The 21,712-nt window shown below is 42.8% G+C and overlaps 1 protein-coding gene across 2 annotated transcripts in view; it reads left to right on the forward strand.

Moving 5' to 3' along the window:
• PIP4K2C (phosphatidylinositol-5-phosphate 4-kinase type 2 gamma) overlaps positions 1 to 21,712 on the forward strand; it is a 369,084-nt gene that overhangs the window by 112,705 nt on the left and 234,667 nt on the right. For both annotated transcript variants that reach the window (XM_069230812.1, XM_069230813.1), the window contains exons 3-4: positions 7,206 to 7,302; positions 20,503 to 20,649. In XM_069230812.1, coding sequence (XP_069086913.1) covers positions 7,206 to 7,302; positions 20,503 to 20,649 — 244 coding nt within the window. The remainder of the gene's footprint in view (positions 1 to 7,205; positions 7,303 to 20,502; positions 20,650 to 21,712) is intronic.

The raw sequence follows: 21,712 nt of genomic DNA on the forward strand, positions 1-21,712 counted from the left end.
GTGGCTGAGGTCCCTGACCTTAATTTGCCCTCTGTGGAAATCAAGACTAATGTCTTTAAAGAGCTGCTTCAACCTGGGGGGCACCCACTGAACCTTTTCCCCTCTATTAATGAAGCCCTCACTGTTGTCCTGCTCGGGGGTAGGGCCAAGCCCTACACAGGCGCTCCTGTGCACAGGACTTTTGGCCACCACCATCCCCCAGCTCCTGGGGACCCTGTTTGTCGCTCACAACACCCTTCTCCAGAAAGTGTTGTTGTCCAGGCCTCCACCTCGAAGTTAACCCTGGCGTGCTCCCTTCCACACCACCAAATAGGGTATCCAAGAAGCTGGACACCCTTGGCAAGAGGGAGGCCGGCTACCTTTGGCAAGATGGTTTTCTTTTCTACCAGGCTTATTCTGTGGTCCGTAAGCACCGCATGCCTCTTAAGCCGGGATCCCCACACAGTTTGGAACTTGGCTGCGCAAGTGCTGCCCATGGTCTTGGAGGAGGCCAGAACCATACTGTCCAGGCTATTGCTGATAGTAGGTACGCAGCAAAGTTTGCAGTATGCTGCAGACTGGACACAACAAGCTTGCTAGGTAGAGTGTTTTTTTTGTTGTTGATGGCACTTCACCACGCCTGGCTGAGGTCAATGCGCTTTTCAGTGGATGGCCAGGCATCCTTTGTGGACTTGCCTTTCAATGCAGTTGCCTGTTTACCAATAAGGCATATTTGGCGCTTGACACTTTAACAATTGCAAGACCACTGCCAGGTTGTTGGGATTCTCCACGGCCCTACACCAGCCACTTTCTGCGTTTTTCATTCCTTCTTTGGGTACTGTAGGGGCAACCGTTTGTGCCCTTTTCCGCCCTGCCACCTTGACCAGGAGGCTCCCCAGTGCTTTCACCACTGTGGATGCTGTCCCCACATGCCTCGTGGTATTTAGTGTCAGATATGCCCAGTCCACCACCACCAAGCAGATGCTGTCTCCAAACACATTTAATATGCCCTCTCTTTATCACAGGCAACCAGTTGGTGGAAGAATCCCGCACCACCTGCCCTGATGGCTGTCTTTCCTCTTGGACAACTGGGTGCTCCGAATTGTTCCCCTGGGTTATGCCTTTCCATTCACAAAAATCCCCTACCGATGGCAGTATCCTCAGATCGGCTGACGGGGGGGGGATGGGAGGGGTGGGCACTTCTCTCTGTGTCAGGCAGTACAGGCTCTTTTGGCCAAAAGAGCCATCGAGAGGGTACCGACATCAGAAGTAGGTTGCTCTTGCTATTCCCTCTTTCTAGTGCAGAAGGAGAACGGAGGCCTCCATCCTATACTAGAGATACGCCCTCTCAACTACTTCCTTGACTCTGGAGACTGGGATAGTAGCACTGGACTTGAGGGCATATCTCAATATGCTCGTCCTGCCTGTCTACACTCCTTACCTGCAGTCCACAGTGGGCAAAGAACACATTTACTTCTCTGTGCTCCCTTTTGTGCTTACCAGTGCCCCCTTTGGGCGTTAGCAAAGGTGATGGCGGTGGGGAAGCCCATCTGCAGAGGTCAGTGCTTCAGTTCTCCTTTACCTCAGTGACCGACTGTTGAAAACAGGCTTGCCCCAGACAGTTTTCCCCCAACTCCAGACTATGGCATGCCTCATGCATTTGCTTGGGTTCACTATTAACATGCTAAAGTTAGATTTGACTCCCTCTCAGAAGCTCCCTTTCATCAGAGCCATTCTGGGCACAGTGCATTTCCATGACTATTCTCTGGTGGAGCGAGTCCAGGATATTCAGGCTATGATTCGGAGGTTTGTCTAGCCTGGATTTTGGTGAGACTGACTCTGGGGCTGGTGTGTCTCATGGGTTCCTTTTATTCTGCTGGTAAAGCATGCCTGCTGGCATGTGCAGGCTGTGCAATGGGATCTGAAGTCACAATGGATGCAGCATCAGGAGAATCTGTCCGAACTGGTTCAAATATTGGAGGGATTTGCAAAAGACCTGCAATGGTTGCTGATGATTCGCAGTTGGGTTAGCAGTAGACCACTCACCCTTCCTCACCTAGACTTCACAGTGTTGACAGATGCCATCTTTCAGAGGTAGAGATTGGAGGACTCTGGTCTACCGGTGGAGTCTCAGCTTCACATCAACGTGTTGTAGCTGAGAGACATCCATTTGGCTTGGTGTGCTGAAATGCATGTTGATCCTATTTTTGCTTCTTTGTCTGGGGTATTGTTTATTTCATGTTTATCCCAGCAAGGCTTTGCTTTGGGCACAGTTAAATGGAATCTTTCAGCCATTTCGGCTTTCTTATGGTTGCCAGATTAGCCCTCCTTGTTTAAGCCACCTGTTGTGACTTGTTTTCAGAAAATACTTCAATGCATGTTTCTACGTAAACCCATTCATCATGTCTCAATGGGTCCTTAACTTGGTTTGAACCTTTTTGATGTGTTCACCCTTCAAGCTCATGCGTTGAAGACATATAGATATAGAATGGATGTGGTGGAAAGGGAGGACTGTTGGCTGTTGCAAAATACTTCAGAAGACCAGATCACAAGTTTTGAGCAACATTAATTATTGCCACAGTGAAGAAGCTAGAATATAAGAGCTATTATTAGGCCTTAGGGCTCTGGGTGACGGCAGTTTTCTATGGCAGTCTGAAACATAATTCTCATTCTCTTTTTCATATATCCACTCCCTTTGCTGAATGTGATACTGGTAACGGCTACCCAGATGACATGGATGACAACAAGTTGATACAGGCAAGGAACCTGTTGCTGCTCATTTGCTCCAGAATCTGATTGCTAGAGAGCTTGGAGGGATGCATTACAAAGATGGGCAACAATATACTCTAATTAAAAACGAGCCTGGAGAGCTTAGTTGTAGAGCCATTTGGCACAGTGCATTACGTTTGGTCTATCAGTCGAGAGCAGACCTTTCTAGTTTGCTCACTTAGTGTTTTTTTTTTGTTTTTTTTTAAATCCCTAACACCTAGTTTTGTTTATGTATCCATTATTACGCTATCATCACGCATGTATTCTTAAGTGTTGGGAAAAAATAAACAGTGACAATATTCCTTCTCTATTAACCCATTCGCTGCCAGGCCTTTTCCCCTCCTGTTCCAAGCCTTTTTTGGCTATCATAACTTTTTGTTCACATAAGCTACCCATGCCAAATGTGCTTCCTTTTTTTCCCCAACATCCTAGGGCTTCTAGAGGTACCCATACTTTGTGGGTTCCCCTGAAGGAGACCAAGAAATTAGCCAAAATACAGCGAAAAGTTTGTTTAAAAAAAATAATAAATGGGAAAAAAGGCCTGCAGAAGAAAGCTCGTGGTTTTCCCTGAAAATAGCATCAACAAAGGGTTTGCGGTGGTAAAATCACCATCTTACCAGCTTTCAGGAACAGGCAGAGTTGAATAAAAAAAATAAAAAAATTTCAACACAATTTTGACATTTTACTGGGACATATACCCCATTTTCACTATTTTTTGTGCTTTCAGCCTCCTTCCAGTTAGTGACAGAAATGGGTGAGAAACCTATGCTGGATCCCAGAAAGCTAAACATTTCTGAAAAGTATACGAAATTCTGAATTCAGCAAGGGGTCATTTGTGTAGATCCTGCAAGTGTTTCCTACAGAAAACAACAGCTGAAATAAAAGAATATTGAAATTGAGGTGAAAAAAACTGCGATTTTTCGCCACGTTTTACTCTGTAACTTTTTTCTGCGATGTCTGATTTTTTTTTTAAAGCAATATACCGTTACGTCAGCTGGACTCTTCTGGTTGCGAGGATATATAGAGCTTGTAGGTTCATCAAGAACCCTAGGTACCCAGAGCCAATAAATGGGCTGCACCTTACAATGGGTTTTCATTCTATACCGGGCATACAGCAATTCATTTGCTGAAATATAAAAAGTGAAAAATAGGTATCAAGAAAACCTTTGTATTTCCAAAATGGGCACAAGATAAGGTGTTGAGAAGCAGGGGTTATTTGCACATCTCTGAATTCCGGTGTGCCCATACTACCATGTGATTTACAGGGCATTTCTCAAATAGATGTCTTTTTTTACACACTGTCTTACATTTGGAAGGAAAAAAAATGTAGAGAAAGACAATGGGCAATAACACTTGCTTTGCTATTCTGTGTTCCCCCCCCAGTTTCCCAATAAAAATGGTACCTCACATGCGTGGGTAGGCCTAGCACCCGCGACAGGGAACACAAAATGGACACATCACATTTTCACAAAAAAAACAGAGCTGTTTTTTTGCAAAGTGCCTAGCTGTGGATTTTGGCCTCTAGCTCAGCTGGCACGTGGGGAAACCTAGCAAACCTGCGCATTTTTGAAAACTAGACACCTAGGGGAATCCAAGATGGGGTGACTTGTGGGGCTCTGACCAGGTTCTGTTACCCAGAATCCTTTGCAAACCTCAAAAGTTGACCAAAAAAACACTTTTTCCTTTCATTTCGGTGACAAAGTTCTGGATTCTGAGAGGAGCCACAAATTTCCTTCCACCCAGCGTTCCCCCAAGTCTCCCGATAAAAATGATACCTCACTTGTGTGGGTGGCCCAGGTGCCTGCAACAGAAAAATGCCAACAACCTGTAGAGATTGAAGGGATAGCACAGCGAGTTGATAAGCACCTATTTTTATTTTATACATCCTTAGGCTGACTCTGCTTTGGGGACCCATGCAAGTGAGGCATCATTTACTTGGGAAACTGAGGGGAACGCTGGGTGGGTGGAAATTTGTGCCGCAGCGGTGATCCTACAGAGAAAAGTGAGGAAAATATGATTTTTCAAGCAAATTTTGAGGTTTGCCGAGGAGTCTGGGTAAGAAAATGTTGGGAGATCCAGGCAAGCCACACCTCCTTGGACTCCTTGAGGTGTCTATTTTTAAAACATGTCTGGGTTTGTAGGTTTCCCTAGATGAAGGCTGCAACCGGGACCAAAAACATGGGTGCCACCCGTCCCCCCACCCCCCCCCCCAAACTTATTTTTTGCAATAGATCATTTTGGTGTGTCCACAAACTTATGTGATGTTCCAAACACTAAAATTGTGAAAAGAAACACACTTTGGGTTATGTTAAAAAGACCCCTCATCCACCAACCAAGTTGGTGGCATGCTTCATCATCGGGGTCCTACCCGAGACACCTAGCGTGTCATAGGTGTGCTGCGACGACTGATTACAGCGGAGCAGGTTTTGTCATTTTTACCACACATACTGATTGGATTTGGCACGAGGGTGAGTTATGGTTCAGTGGATCAAATTTTATTAACAAGAGATTTCACTAAAATGAAATGCACTGTTAATAATTGAAAGGCCAAAAAACTGAACCACTGACTCGCAACTCGTGAGCTGTAAAGCCACGGCATGGCACCAACCGCTTTACAGTCCATTCACACATCTTTCATACATGACATGCATAAGACCATTCACCCTGCCAGCTACGGGCCCTGCACAATACAGCACTCGCATCGACAGCGCCACTCAAGGGCCCATCACTTACATACGCCCACATGCCTGATACAGCAATCACACCAGCTGATTGGAGTGTGTGGACTGGCGTTTGGCTGGCAGTGTGTTGCATTAGCCAACAGCAAGTCAATATGTACACCGTCAGCCAAGCGCCACTCCACACACAATGGCATTTTTTTTGTTGTTGTTTTAAAAACAAACCAACCACTAACTAATTAGAAATAATTACAAAACTACCAACACAAAAGCTCCTATTAAGTACATGACATAAATTCCAGCCATGAAACTGAACACATGAAAATATAAAACAGGCAGTTTACACTCATGGTAGTTCCCAGTAATTCTTCTGGGTGTGGTAATTCTTGAAACAACCATCCACACACAGCCCAGGCTTTGAAGGATAATCTGGGCAGTACATTTGAGTCTCCCTCCGGATACCTCTTCGAGCACACACTCTACATTTCTTAGCTGGAAAATCTTTGTTTGGCGTGGGAGGAATGTGCTCAGCAGAGTGGCGATCTTTCAATCTAGCCACATCCTCCACCACTGCTTCTCTAGGAACTCTTGCCTGTTTCACCACAATAAGGCTCTCTATCACTGACTCCTGAAATTTCACAAATGTCATCTTTGACTCTGGAGACCTATCCTTAAACACAATAAAAGCATTAAAAGTTGCTAGGTGGAAGAGGTGAATTGCTAACTTCTTATACTAAATGTAAGACTTACGAATAGCAGTATAAGGTTCCAACCTCTGATCAACTCTATCTACACCTCCCATGTACTTACTATAATCTAAAATGCACACAGGTTGGCGCAACGCAGCAACCTGGCCCCAGACAGTCACGGGGGGAAGTACTCTCATCATGGATGGTACTTAGGATGTAGACATCCCTCTTGTCTGAAAATTTCAAAGCCAGCAGCTCATCATTCCGCAAGGCACTGCACTGTCCCCTCTCAAGTTTATTTTTTACAGACAAGCTCCCTTGGATAGCCCTTCCGGTTACAACGAATTGTGCCACAAGCAACAGTGTCCACTCTAAACAAGTCCTTGAACAACTGCACTCAATTGTAGAAGTTATCTACATAAAAATGGTGACCTTTATGAACAGTTGTCTACCAAGTTCCCACACAATTTTCTCAGTAACTCCAAAAGTGGGAGGACAACCAGGGGGGGCCAATACTGGAATCCCTGCCAGTGTAGACACAGAAACTATACACATATCCTGTACTACTTTCAAACAGCATATACAATTTAATTCCATATCATGCCCTCTTTCTAGGAATGTACTACCTAAAAACCAAACGACCCTTGAACAGGACCAAAGACACGTCCACAGCTATTTCTTTACCTGGAACATAGACCTCTGAAAACCGATCTACAAAATTATCAAGTACAGGCCTAATCTTAAAAAGACGGTCAGAATCAGGGTGATCTCATGGCAAGGCTAATGCATTGTCAACAAAATGCAGCATCCTCAGAAGAAACAAATACCGATTACGACTCATGGTTGGAGGAAATATAGCTGTTGCCATCAAGGGACTAGTAGACCAATAAGAAGCCAGTGACAGCTTCCTTATCAACCCCATCAAAAGAGTCAGACCCAAAAACCTTTTCATCTCCTCCAAATTCGTGGGAATCCACTGGGTAGCCTGGCTCTGTTTAAGAAACCGATACCAAAGTGGTCCCTGCATGTAGTCAATGTGGATATTCAAGCATTTTTTATGACTCCTAATTTTCTTTCTTTCTTTCCACAGTGAGAACTTGCCTAGTCACTTTAAGTTCAAGGAGTACTGCCCTCAAGTATTCAGGAATCTTCGGGAACGTTTTGGAATTGATGACTTGGATTATCAGGTATGTGGATAATGGTGAGCCCCCTCTTACCTGTTGTATATGCCTACAGGCTTGTGATCCTTTCGGATGATGGTGTCTGCTTGCTTTTCATTTGAATCTCAGCTATGTCTTTTGGTTCAGTGAAATAATGTGTACTCCCAAGAGTTTTGTGCTTGACCCCCATGGTCGCAGGTTAAATTCTGGCAGGTTCATTCAGTGTTTCATCCTTCCAAAGTAGCTAAAATGAGTACCATTCCACTGGCCAACAATAAACATCTCTTGTCTGTGTGTAGAGCCAATGCACCAACTTGAGGGTTCAGCATTCTCTCTACATATCAGCCTGTTAGTTTTTTGTTTTTTTTAAATCTTCATTGGCATTTTGGTGAGAAAACAAGAAGACAACAACAGGGGGGAGCTGTTAGGGTATCTTCAAAGCTTTGCAGCAAGGTATCTTTGTTAACTGTAAATTGTTTTTTTATTTTGCTTACTATCCCTGATGAGGCATTGAAGTGCTTTGGTGAATAGCATGTTACTCTGGAACCTAAGAGTATCATTAAAGATAAATAGTATAATAGTAACACGGGTTTTCTTGTTTCCTTGTGAATTAGTTGTGGTAAGTTTGTACTCCTCAGTTCTCGTGTGTTTAGTAATGCTTGTAAAAGGGATAGAATTTTGGGAATGGATTAAAAAAAAAAAAGGGACATTCGTCAGTTGATATTGGGAGTAGTGGACATGTGTTCGTGTTATTTAAGTGAATTGGCTAAAAAGAGGGGGAATTTTGAAAAGGATGTTTGGGTCTTCATAGTCAAAAAGCTTTGGGATGTGTCCAACAGTGAGGGGATAGGAAAATGGTTGAAGGAAATTAATTTTTTTAACAGATGAAATTGTCCATGACTGTATAGATAGGCAAGCAGTCTTTTAGCGTTTCATGGATTCACTTTTTTTGGAGCATTGTAAATGAAAGAGTATCCAGAAAAGGGTAGTTTCCCCGCTTACCATCCTAAATTCACTCCATTCTTCTATGATGACTGTATGATATGTTTTTGTTACTTCTTGATGACTGCATGATTAATTCAGGAGAATCTATGATTGCCACTTATCCTGCTACAAATTAACAGCTCTAAAGAATTTTTAAATATTGTAGTTGAAGGGAAGAGCCCCCTCAAGACTGGAGTCCGTTATGTAGGAGTTAAATTCTTCATTTTAGGTTAAACCCTGAGGATACAGCTGTAGCCTGATAGGTCCTGTTAGGGCCCCATTCTTCATCCAACTGTAATCAACTCCCAGGTTATACACAGCACAATACTCCAACATTTCATGCATCATCACATTGAAACTACATCCATGCTCCACAGCTTACAGTTTACTAGCTTTTCCTGACACTCCTAAGAGAAGACTCTGCTCTCCAAACACAGCACTATGCTAACATGCAACAAGGAGAACTACCAGCCTTGCAATGCCACTACTTCACTCCTTTTAATCCTGCCTAACAAATGTTGGTCTGAGAATACTACTTATTAGTAGTAGCGAGGCAGGATCTCCATTTGATCAGCAATCCGAGAGCAACAAATCAAATTATGGTGGTTGATGAGGTGACTGTGGAGAAAATTGTGGATGGTGCAAACAAAGTATTGTCCAATGAAATTGGTTAACTAAAGAACTAAGTAAATAAGATAATTGTCAAGCAAAATGCTATACCAGTTCAGCATAAGGTGTGCTAAGTACCGATTATCGCAAGACAGGAAATAAAACGGATGCAGGGATATGGTTGAATAAGGAACTATTAAACCAAATGAAACATCAAGTTGGATATCACCAGTTGTGATTACGAGCAAATCTGATGGTAATTTTAGGTTCTGTGTGGACTGGCACACTGTAAATCAAAACATTGTAGTGGATAACTATTCCCTTCCTAACATTAATGAATTAGTGCTATTATTGAAAGGGGGTACTTTTTTTCCAAATTGGATCTGAGAAACACATACCATCAGCTTAAGCTCCATCGAGATTCCGAAAACCTCACTGCATTTATTACAACTGAAGGTGTATTTCAATTTAACAGAACGCCGTTTGGTTTATCGTCGGCAGCTAGTGTTTTTCAAAGGATGATGGGACTGTCAGAGTCACCAGATCCTCGAGGTTTGCGCACGTTCCCAACACATCCTCTAATGAACAGCTCCAAGACTCTGATAGACAATTCACAGAGACTGTGAGAGTTCAAGAGGGGAAGAGGGGATTAGGAAGGGTACTGCTGGGAAGGAGACCTTTAATGGGAAAAAAGGTTAGAACACACAATATAACCTGAAGTAAATATTAATAAACATAGTCTTTCAGAAAATATGAGCAATCTTGAATTGCAGTTTTAAAAATGAACAGATTTTGTGATGATCAGCTACCTGTAATGGAATCAAGATTAATTCAAATAAAACTTTTCTTATTCAAGCATGAATTAGAATAACAAGAATATGCATAATAGGAGCATATAATATTGCATCTAGAACTTCTGATCCTATATATATTTTCCTTGAAATGTTTTCAACACAGATTACACTCTTAAAACACTAGAGAAGAAATATTTTTCAATGGGTTCAATAGTTCAAGAAATATTTCCCATACTTATCAACTCGAATTGTACTAAGCAATTATCCTGGAATGGTAATATGCAGTTCACAACAAATAAACTCTAGTAAAAAATTGCATGTCCTGCTGACTCGAATGCCACCATGCAAAGTCAAGAAATGGTTGCACAATAAATAGCAACAGGTTTTGAAATTATCTTAAATTGAATTATACATCGTACCACTTCAAAACCTTCTTCTAAATGTCAATAAATAGTAACACACAATGTATCACAAGCTTTTAAAGCTTCATAAACGAACCGCGCCTCTTGACGATTCGTGATCAATCATGTATGTGTCAATAAATGCCAGCGCGCAATGCAACTCAAGATTTCAAAGCTTTTCAAAAGAATAGCGCGTCCTGCTGATTCATAAATATCCACGCGTATGTCAATAAACACTGGCGTGCAATGTTACACAGTTTTTCCTTTTTAAAGCTTTTCAGACAAATCGCGCATCCTGTCGATTTGTAAACCTCAACGCGCATGTCAATAAACGCTGGCGTGCAATGTAACATGAGTTTCAAAACTATAAACGAACCGCGCTTCTTGCCGATTCATAAGCATCCATGTACACACTTTAACAAAAATGCTCGAGTGCACTTTTTATAACCTTAAAACAAATTGTTGACATAAATAAGCGATCAGATCTTAGAATGAGATAATTCTAGATAAAATAAACGGTATTGGGAATAAACCCAAACTACCGTCTTACCACCCAGGAACAAGATGCACCAATGAAGATTTCAAAGCAGAACTGGGAGATCAAAAAGGCCACTGGAACTGAAGTTCTGGAAATAGCTGCTCTTCTGCACTGGAACCTCTGAATAGTGAGCACTGGGAGTTGGGCTGACTCTCCTTATATAGAGTATATAGCCCAGAACCACGCACAGGCATGTTGCAGGGAAAGTCTCTGGAAGGCCCTGGAAAGAGGCCACACCCTAACCCACTCTGAAAACCTGTAGCAATACCTTGCAAAGAAACAGTATTTGTAAACATATTAAGAATAAGTGTTTAGGATTGAACTCTGCAATGCAAAAGGGTAAAATACAACATATCAGCACAATGCATGAATCATGTTATTTTGAAAGTGATGTTTTTTTGCATTTTTTTACGCCAATAGAGCGCGTACTGTTCTGGTGTTGACAGGGACAAGTCTTAAGGGGAATTGATGGTGTTGTTTATTTCCAGGACAGTATATTGATTTTTGGAGAAACCATTGAGAGCCATAATATGGTGCTTAAAGGAGTTTTGGATAGAATAGCATAAGCTGGTGTGACACTTACGAGCAGTGTAAATTTTGTGTGAAGGAGGTTGAATACTTGGGTTATACATTGTCAGCCTCGGGAATCAAACTAAAAAGAGATCTTGTGGAAGCCCTAAGAAAGGTGCCTGTCCCAGCTGACAAAGACCAGTTGAGGTCCTTTCTTGGGCTCATTGAATACTATGCAAAATTTGTAAAGACTTTTGCAGAAAAAAATGAGTATATTAAAAAAATTCTTGAGAAAGGAATGTGTGTTTAAATGGACAGAAGATGAACAAAGATCTTTTGATAACTTAGAGTGACATATGTGCGGCCAAAGTGGTGACAGTATTGACAGTATTGACAGTATTGACAGTTGATGCAGGTGCTGTAGGCTTAGGTGCTGTATTATCCCAATTACACAAAAATGGAGAGGAAACAGTAGCTTTTGCGTCCCGCTCCTTGACTGATACTGAGAGGAATTAGTCCTCCACAGAGAGGGAAGTATTAGCTGCTGAATGGGCAGCAGAATATTTCAGGATGTATTTTGGGATTTTCTTTGATCATACGTACAGATCATAAACCATTAATAAAGATTCTGTCACCTGGAGGTGCTGGTAAAGAGTCTGCAAGATTAGCAGCCCTTTTACAAGATTTTCAATACAGGATAGAATACCTACCGGGATGGAGAAATGCCCAAGCAGATTTCCTTTGCGTTGGCAAGAGGTAAACCAAATAAAAGTTGAAACTTTTGACAAGGAAGAAGGTGGAGCCAACTTTTATGATGCAGTGTAAGTAAGCCAAGTAGCCATAGGAAAAGAAAGATAACGGTACTCAACTGATGTCAGAAGAGATGACAAAGTATACAAGTTTTTGTGGTATCACACATGCTAGAACAGCACACTATAATCCCCAGACTAACAGGATAGTAGAGAGAGCAAACCATATCGTAAAAAGAGTGATATAAATGGCACTGGAAAAGAGAAGTGATGTAAGAAAAATAGTGTGTGATCTTGTTTGGACGTATCAAACCACAGAGAATGTAGTTACAAATGGAATCCCATTCAATGTGATGAGGGGATGCAAAGCAAATACCAGCCTGGATGAGAATGTTATTAAACCAAAGAGAGGATGATTGTGAGAATAGGTCTGGACGCGAAAGTGGTGTGAAGATTGAATTGGGAGACTTAGTGAAGGTGAAACCTGGACGTGTTGAGGGTGGCTTGATCAAATTTCGGGGTCCATATAGAGTAAAAGAAGTACATGTTGGATTTGTGGTTTTAGAAAATGAAGAGCTATGGAATTTAAGGAGAGTGGCCTTAGATGGGAAGGGGAATGGTGGTAAGATGAACAATGAGGAAGGTTGCCGGGTTTCATGATGATGGAGGATGGTGATGTTCTAGGAAGGAGAGCCCATATTGCTAGAGAAAAAATTTGAGATGGTGTAGGAGACATGACTATTGAACGGAGTGGTAGAGGATATAGCTTGCCGAGGCATTGAGAACCACCTAAATACTTAAGTGATTATATTTGTGGACTGCTAGTACAATACATATTTGTCTCAAACAAGTCAAATTGTTCTCTTAAAGGGAAAGAGATGTGTTGTATTTGCATATTACATTTTGAGCAATAGATATGTATCTTTAAAGTTTCGAATGTTATGAGGTTAGAGTTCTAAGGTTCTTGCGTATTACGACTGTGGGGAGTTCTCTGTTGGCAGCAGTTGCATGTTGATTGGAGAGGGAACACCAGCTGCAGTTATCTGTTATTCAATAAAGTATCCTTTTCTACTGGATTGAAGTCATGAGCTGTTGATTGTGTGTGGTGAAGATTACTGGTGTTGCAGAATAGCTTTTATTAAATACATGGTATTTGGGCTGTGTAAGATGCAGTTGTTGAGTGGTAAGAGTTGTGAGAGATTGAGACGTTAAATGCTATAGATGAGTGGCATTGCAGGTTACTGTTGATGAATGTGTGATGAAAATGGTTCTGTGAATGGACAGATCATGAGCACCAGCAATGTGCATTCTGTGCCCAAGTAATGTGTGGATTCACAAAGTCTTTTGTAGTGTGGGCAAGATATATTGTGCTTAGGTGATAATGTGAGTGAATAGTACTGAAAGAACGTTCTGTAAGCAAACTGAGGGCGAATGATTTGTGGTCTAAGTGGTGCTCTTTGTGTGCGTTGAATAGTGTTATACTCCGAGGATGACCAATGTTACATGCAGCTGAATGTTTGGGAGAGAGTTAACTGGTGATGACCTGGGTGAGCGTTATTTAATTTGCTCTGTGTGTTTGGTATTGCAATAGAATGCTGTATGTAATAATATTGAGTCAATGGTTTCCGAAGTTAATAAGGGTTGTGGGTCATGTTATCAGTTTATGGTGACAAGTGTTTAAAGTTGCAGATGGCTGAGTGGTGTTGTGTGAGACCAAGTGGTGTGGTGAGTGAATGGTAGAAGGGGTGAGCCATATCATGAACAAGTGATTAATGTGAGTTACATAATTGGTGCTATAAGAGAGTAGGTATGTGGGTGACCGAGCAGGGGTGTGGTGTGAACAGCTTGGGATGAGCGGGAGTTATATTGTAAATTAGATTGGCACTACAGTTGAGGGGTTTTGAGTGGTTGGCAAGTGTGAGTAAGTGACAATGCACGATTACGTTCCAAAAAACTGGGTTGAGGTAGGAGTGGCTGTGGGCAGGTATGTGGTGTAGTAAAGAAGTTGTCGAGTGATGAAAATTATGCAACTGATGTTTTGTGAACTGTGTTTTGCAGTGACTCATGTAAATACATCAAAAATTTTCCTGTGTGGTAATTGTCCTCATCATAGTGCATATGTGGTAGCGTCTTAGTTTTGGCAGATGTCAACTATTAAGAGGAGCCTTTGGTTAGGTCAGTAGTATCTCACTGAGCACTTTTATGGACCATAAGTATTAGCATTTAATAAAATATTTGACTTACTGAATTGAGTGTAGGACCTAGTTGTGTGACTTCCTGCCGTACAGGTTGTTTGGCTTTCTCTGTGTTCTTAATCGAGTGGCTTTACTGTGAGTGATCGCAGTCTGCTTTTCCACAAAGAGCATATTGACACAGTCGTTTTGTTCAGTGGCAGAAACTACTGTGGCAATCAGTGGCGTAAAGAAACTGAAGGGGGCTCCCCTGCAAAGAACATGGATGTCCCCTCCCCCCCCCCCCCTCTCACGCAGGGCAGGTGCTGTGCTTAGGGGGGCTGCGGGGCCTTTGTTACGCCACTGGCAGCAGTGTGTGCTTTTTGAGACCAAAAATGTTATTTTCTTTTTGCCAGTGTTTGTTACAATGGTGAGGGCTGGCAGCTCCCAAAACAATAAAATGATACAAAAGCCACGTCAAAGAAGACACCCATTGACTAAACCAAAAGACTCACAAACAATGTCGGATTGTTTGGCTTTTCCAGTGCTTGTTTATTTTCATGCTTTCCATAATCTTGTTGAAAATGGCTGATTTTCCTTTAGGAGTTTTTTTGGGAAATATTAGCATGCATCAACGCATTTTACTGAATGACGCTTCAAAGAAATAGCACCTAAAGTGTCCTAGTAGCGAAACATTTTGTTTTTTTCCTACTTGGATTTTTTCTGAACATTTTATTTTGAAAGCAAAGACTCATCACTCTTGTTTACAAGCTTCTACAAACATTTGCATCTAATCAGAGAGCATTCTGGGAGCATTATACTGAGCCTCATATTGACAAACTTTTCAAACGTGTGTACAAATTTCCCTTTTTTTTTTTTTTTTTTTTTTTTTTTTTTTTTTTTTTTACTGGACCCAGTGTCAGTAGTGCTGTGTGTCCTTAATGTTTATTTACAGCTCTCACTCTAATAATGAAGGCTTTTCATTAATAAACCATAACAACAAGTTTGAAGAGCATTATTATATGGACACACATATTACCTCAACCGCAGACGGTTCCCTTCTTTGTAAACTGGCAGACAAAGGGTTTGTGCTGGAGGGGTTTGGGCCTAAAATAAACATAAACTTGTTGCCCTTGACCCCCAACAATATATTGCAGGCGTCGGGCTATAGGAATTCCACATCCCTGTGACTCTGAAACTGCTGGACCTCATAACCTTCTGCATCCTGCTTGTGATGCATGCCTGTTGGCATTTGTGGGCTCTGCGTGGGACCTGAAGTTCCAGTGTATGTAGCATCAGGGTAATCACTCAGACATAGTCCAGAACTTGGACGGACCTGCAAAAGATCTGCAGTGGAGGCTGACAAACTAAGATTGGGGCATCAACAGACCCCTCTCCCTTCCCCAACCAGATCTGACAGTAGTGACACACATGTCACTCCTTGGCTGGTACGGCCATCTGGAAGAGGTGGAGATCAGAGGACTCTGATCTCTGGCAGAATTAGAACTCCACATCAACCTGTTGGAGCTCCAAGCGAGCCGGTTGCCATTGAAAGCCTTTCTACCATCCTTCAACGGAAGTCTTGTGCAGGTGTTCATAGACAACACCACCTTCATGTGGTACTCCAACGGGCGGGATGAGGTAGTTGGCCCTTTGTGAAGAGGCTCTGCGTATCTGGACATGTCTAGAACATCAGGGCATTTCTCTGGTGGTTCAACATTTGGCACGCTCTCTGAAAGCCAGATTGGACAAACTCAGCCAAAGATGCCTAATGGATCACGCGTGTTGTCTCACCAGTGGGTCTCCGACCAGAGGTGGTGCAAGATCTCAACAGTTTGGGAGTGTATTGGTTAGATCTGTTCGCCATTGCCAATAACGCACAGTGTAAGTGCTGGAGTTTACAAGGCAGCTCTTGCTCTGAGATGCTTTAAGTCTTGACTGGAGCTCAGGCCTCCTGTACACCTTTCCACCAATACTCCTGCCCACAGTTCTCAAGAATGTCAGGAAAGTTCAGGTCCAAGTCCTCTTAGTGTTCGGAGAGACTGGTATCCCAAGCTGTTGAGCATTGCTGTTGGTCCTCCCACCAGGCTGCCACTTTGGAAGGATGTCCTCTCTCTTCAGTATGGGAAGGGTTCTCCACCCAAACCTTTCAACGCCCCACCCTCATGCGTGGAGTTTGAGCAGTGGCATTTGACAACTCTTGACCATCCGCCCGAAGTCTGTAAGGTTGTTCTGGCAGCTCAATGTCCCTCCACCAACCGGTACCTGCCTGCAGTATAAGCAACCTTGTGGCATGGTGTACAGTCAAACAAATTGATCCTTTTTCTGCACCCATTCCCAAGCTTTTTTGTTTATTATTATCCTAGCCCAGAATGGCTGGGCACATTGAAGGGTTGTTTGCGTTTTAACAGCCTTCCCTTTTCAAGTCCCCTATTGTAAATATATTCCTTGAAGGTCTTTAGTACATGTTTCCTCCAGCTCCCTTTGTTATGCCTCAAAGGGACCCCAGGTTGGTCCTTACTTTTTGAACGTGTGCTCCCTTTAAGCCGCTTCATAACTGCCCTCTTGGGCTCCTCACCCTTAAGATGGATTTTTTGGTAGTGATTACATCTGCCTAGAGGGTCAGTGAACTGCAGGCACTATCATCTCAGCCTCCATCCATTTCTTTTTACCCAAACAACCTGGTCCTTAGACTCAAGCAGCCTTCTTGTCGAAGGTAGTCACCCCGTTCCATGCAGTCCAGTCCATCACCTTGCCTCCTTTTTTCCTTATTCCGCTAAAGAAGAGGAGAGACTCTACCTGCTGGACCCAAAAAGAGTGTTGTTCCACCTTAATCACACACAGCCGTTCCAGGTGGATGATCACCTCTTCATGGGGTATCTTGGAGCCAAGAAAGGGAAGATCGTGCAGAAAATAACGATTTTCCAGTGGATAGTGCCTGTGCATTAAAGTGTGTTACACATTGGCCAAGAAGCAACCCCAAAAGGCTTGCATGCTTGTTCCACCAGAGAAAAGGCTGCAACCTCTGCGTTAGCGTGCACAGTTCCAGTCCTGGACATCTGTGAGGCTGGGATGTGGGCTTCGTGGCACATGTTCACCAACCACTGCTGCCTGGACAGTCAAGCCCATCGGGATGGGCACTTTGCCCATTTGGTCCTTCAGTAATTTCTAGTCTAAATCGGGTTCACAGACATACCTTCGGGGAGATATTGCTTGGGTATCTATTCTAAGGTGAGGAATCTGCATCTAGAAGTCTATCAGATGAAAGAGTTGCTTACCTTTGGCAACACCTTATCTGGTAGAGACTCTATCTAGCGGAGATTCCTTACTGATGGACCTGTCCTCCCTGCTCTGTGAATTGATGTTTTTATGTTCAGGGCTTTTCCCTTTTCAGGGACCTAGTCTTCCATTCCAGTGTCCTGTGTTGTTCATGGCTCCGCGCTCTTGCATGAAAAGTACTGAAAAGAAACGGACATCAGCTCGCTGGGGTGCCATCCATATAGGCACCGTGTACGTCACTTCTGGTGCCGACGACACCATGCAGAGCCAAACGATGCCACCTACCAGTGCTCAGGGGTACTGTGCATGAAAATATTTCCAGATTCAGTCTAATGCCGGGGAATCTTCCGCAGTAAGTAATCTGCGGCTAGATAGTTTCTACCAGAGAAGGTGTTACCGAAGTTAAGTAACTTGTTCTTTATCGCAGTTAGTTTTGTTGTAGGGATTCCAGACAGTATCAGAGACAGTGTTGTACCCCCTTCAATGACCTTATTATCCACAGAAGCAAAATCATTAATCCCAACAACATCAGGAAACACATCACTCAAGAAGGTCGCACAAAGGCAGACAGCAACAGCCTTAACAATCCTTCAGAGACTCCACGCCGAGGAAATTTTGGACTCAAAACAACAAACATTGATTTCAATGCTTCATCTGCTCTGTTTGCCGTTCCAGCGAGAGGGAATGTAACAACATATCTGGAAGATGACAACGATTGAGGGGGCTTTCCAAGTGATTCAGAGTGGTTACATTATCAAGTTTGAATCTCTACTGCGTTTCATTCCACCAAAAAAGAATTTTCAACATCATCTGCTGCATCTAAAATTTGAGGTTGCATTTTTACTCCAAAAAACAAGCAATACAATTGGTTCCTCATTGACAATGAAGGAAAGGGGTACTACAAAGCTCAACAAAGTATATCAACTAAAGCCCTTATTGGGCATTATTGTGCGATCTTTCAATGTAGCAGTGAAAAATAAATGAGCGGCTCTGCCGCTCGTTTATTATTCACTCTGGTGCTTTTAAAAAATATATTTATAGGCGATGGTACGCAATCCCCCCCCCCCCCCCCCACACCCCATTCTTGAGCCTTTCTCTGCCCCAGGGACCCCATCTTCTAGGGCCTTTCTTTTTTTATTAACGGGAGGGCAGTGCATGACCTCCATTCACAACCCCTAAGGCACGGGGACCCCAGCTCCTGGGGTCTTTGTTAAAATTTGTTTTAGATGTGGACGGGGACTCGTGGCCCTCCTCCCGAGCCACTAGTGGCCCAGGGTACCCCAACTATTCCCTGGGACCAAAACATACTTCTAAAGTAGAGGGGGCACGTGTCCCCCTTGTGGAGCCACGATGGGCCCTGGGGATCCGATCCCCCGGCTCCTTTAACGGCAGGGGGTCCTGTTGTGCCCACCGGGGGCACTCACCACACACACCTTGGGTGCAGTGGGACCAGGCATTGCTCACACCCAGCAGGAGCAGCTGTTTTTTTTTTTTTTGCTCGGCACCAAGAATGTTTTTCCATACCCGCAGGAGTGTGGGCAAGGAAATTAAAGTTTGCTCCTACCTGGCGGGAGCAGACAATTTTCCTTGACTATGCTGTTGTGGGCAAGGAAACAGTGTCCCGGCAGTGGTCTCCCTGTGACAGCATAGTGGAGCTGGCCACAGGGGCTGAGGGTCCCCAGGGTCTCAGAGGCTTGGAGAGGGGGTGGGGAGCTGCACCCCCCTTTTTTTGTACCAGCCACCAATACATTTTTATTTATTTTTTTAAACATGCCGCTTTCTCGCATTACAAAAACCATCTACAGAAAATGGATAAGAGCATTTGGTTTTGAGACACCTCCTTTTTTTTTTTGTTTCCCACTTCACAGATTACCCTAAAAAATTCCAGGAAGGAGCTGATGTGGATGATCTTTTTCTGGAAGTCTTCTGGAAGATTTATCAAACTGTGTCAAAGTTATTAGCAAACCAAAAGCTCTTCCAGTGGAAACGCTGTCCTAACTATAACTACCTAGCAGCGACCTCCCACATATTACATTACTCATTTTTTCTATAACATCATTGATACCATCACTGCAACATCTGAAATGACATCACTGATCACAAAACTGTGTGGCGGGTGGATGGGTTATAGTTATTTTAGGGTACAAGTTACAGTTACTTGATATAACTATAAATTAAGAATTTCAGATTTTTATTAGTTTAAAACGTTACGTTTTCACTGAAATGTTCATATAACTAGGTTACTTTAACCTTTATTTTTAATACATATATATGTTTCCCTTTGGAATGTCATACTTTTCAGTTAAAAAAAGATCTGAGACTGAGCCAAACTGCTAAGTACAGTTCGACTTTTAAGGTTAGAGCATATAATTGTGTGCAGCTAATGCACTTTTTATCTGACAAGCATCTTTCTCTTCATTTTCCTCTACAGTGACAGCAGGGTTTTTAAATTAGGTATTATATGGCACATTTTTTACCAAGTGCTAAGATGTATTTGTTTTTTTAATTGTTTTATTAGCATTAAAGGTATTCAAATTTTGGTCCATAAAAATGGAAGTTAACACATGAATAACGGCAATATTTGTGTTTAGTACATACTCATTCCCCCACCCTCACTCTGGCATAATTTCCTACAGTTCGTGTAAGGTAGCTATTGTTCAAAACACACGAAATTGCTATTCTTCAACGGTATACTGCAAACATGTTTGTAAGATAATAAACACCCCAACACAACTCCAGCTCTTCCCCACACTTCCTCCCTCCGAATTTCCTTAATCAATTTGACTTTGAGCAGGTCAAGGCACAATCCAACGTTTGAGGTAGCACCTAGCCCTCCCTTCATGATGGGCACCAGATGGACACAGGTTACAATCTTCCAATTGCTGTTGTGAGGTCTGTTAATACGGTAACTAAAGTTTGGTCACCAACCCCCATGCCTTCAGGTAATTCCTGCAATGTGGTTTAGCATTTTAATTATGTTGCTCCAGTTTTCTGTAGATAAAAGGCATGTGGTGTTACATGTTCTGGTGTATTCTTTGGTTCCAGTTGATGAAAATCTTTCTCCCTTTTGGCTAATTAATCAATGTTGCCTTTTCAGCCATTTGAAGTACCCAGGGTGTTAATAATTTTAGTTGTATGCTGTTTTTATCTGTCATCTTTTCCCGTTTGTAAATTAACTCTTTTCCTTTTCAGGTCTCAGTCACCCGTATCCCACCTTACAGCGAGAGTGAATTTCAAGATGGCCGCTTCCTTCTATCCTATGATAAAACGCTGGTGATAAAGGAGATCTCGAGTGAAGATGTTGCAGATGTTCACAGTATTCTGTCCCATTACCATCAAGTAAGAGCAATCAACATAGGCTGACTTGAACCCTTCTCAGATCGGCGTGCAGTCCTAGCTCACACTGTTGGCTGCAGTGGGCCTTCTTCTGGCTAGGTCGTGGCAGCATTCCGGAGTCTCTGCTTCAGAGTACATGGGTTGGGGGACTTATGTGGTTTGGGAAGTGTCCACAAACTGTACAATGTGGTGCTGATTCCACAGTTCATGGGCTCATTGGGCAGCTGCACGTGCCAATCTATTGATCTTTAAACGCGCCACAAGTTTATGATCTGTGCAACCTTTTTAAGATCGTTCTCACTTATTCCCAGACTACATACCCTACTTATATCTGCTGTTCTCAAATCCCAACCTTCAGACCCAAATCTCAGTGAGTATGTTTCACTACTTCTGTGATTAACAGATGTCACTTCATTTACCTATTGGAGGTGCTCTGAGGGTTCTGGTGATGGGGGTGCTACGAGAGTGGGAGCACCTGACCGGAAATAACTCCTTTCGCCCACCTTACAAGGGACACTCTTACGAAGAGTACTGATTCTCTATGCAAAGTCTGCCTCATGTGTTCTAAACTTGTCTTAGTACTGTCTTGGTTTCCTATTGCTCCATTTAATTACACCAACTCTGATCACATTCAGCTTATCACTTCACACCAGTTGTTGAGATTCAGGTATCTGTTGGATAATGGGCTGTCTCACAATTTTCCACGCCTTCTAGCTGCCTGTAAAATATTTACGTTATGCCCTTCAATGGACTGTTGTCAGCTGCTATGCTCATTTGGCTTCTTTTCTCCTATCTGTATCTGCCTACACTATAAAAAATCTTCTACCGCACTCTTGCTCACACTTCAAAACCTCGCCTTAGCCTTTTCACTGCTAAGCAATAATCTGAATATTTGAACACTCTTCCAAACACACTATTTAATGCACCTGAAGACACCTGTAGTACCTTAACAGGTAAAGATGGCCTACGTAGTTATTGCATTTGCCACATGCTCAATAAGCTCCTCTGTCCACTGGTAACATTTGCTATTATAAACCTAAGCAGACCTATAAGTCATTTGATTCCC

Source organism: Pleurodeles waltl, chromosome 4_2 (genome assembly GCF_031143425.1).
Source record: "Pleurodeles waltl isolate 20211129_DDA chromosome 4_2, aPleWal1.hap1.20221129, whole genome shotgun sequence".
Taxonomy (NCBI): domain Eukaryota; kingdom Metazoa; phylum Chordata; class Amphibia; order Caudata; family Salamandridae; genus Pleurodeles; species Pleurodeles waltl.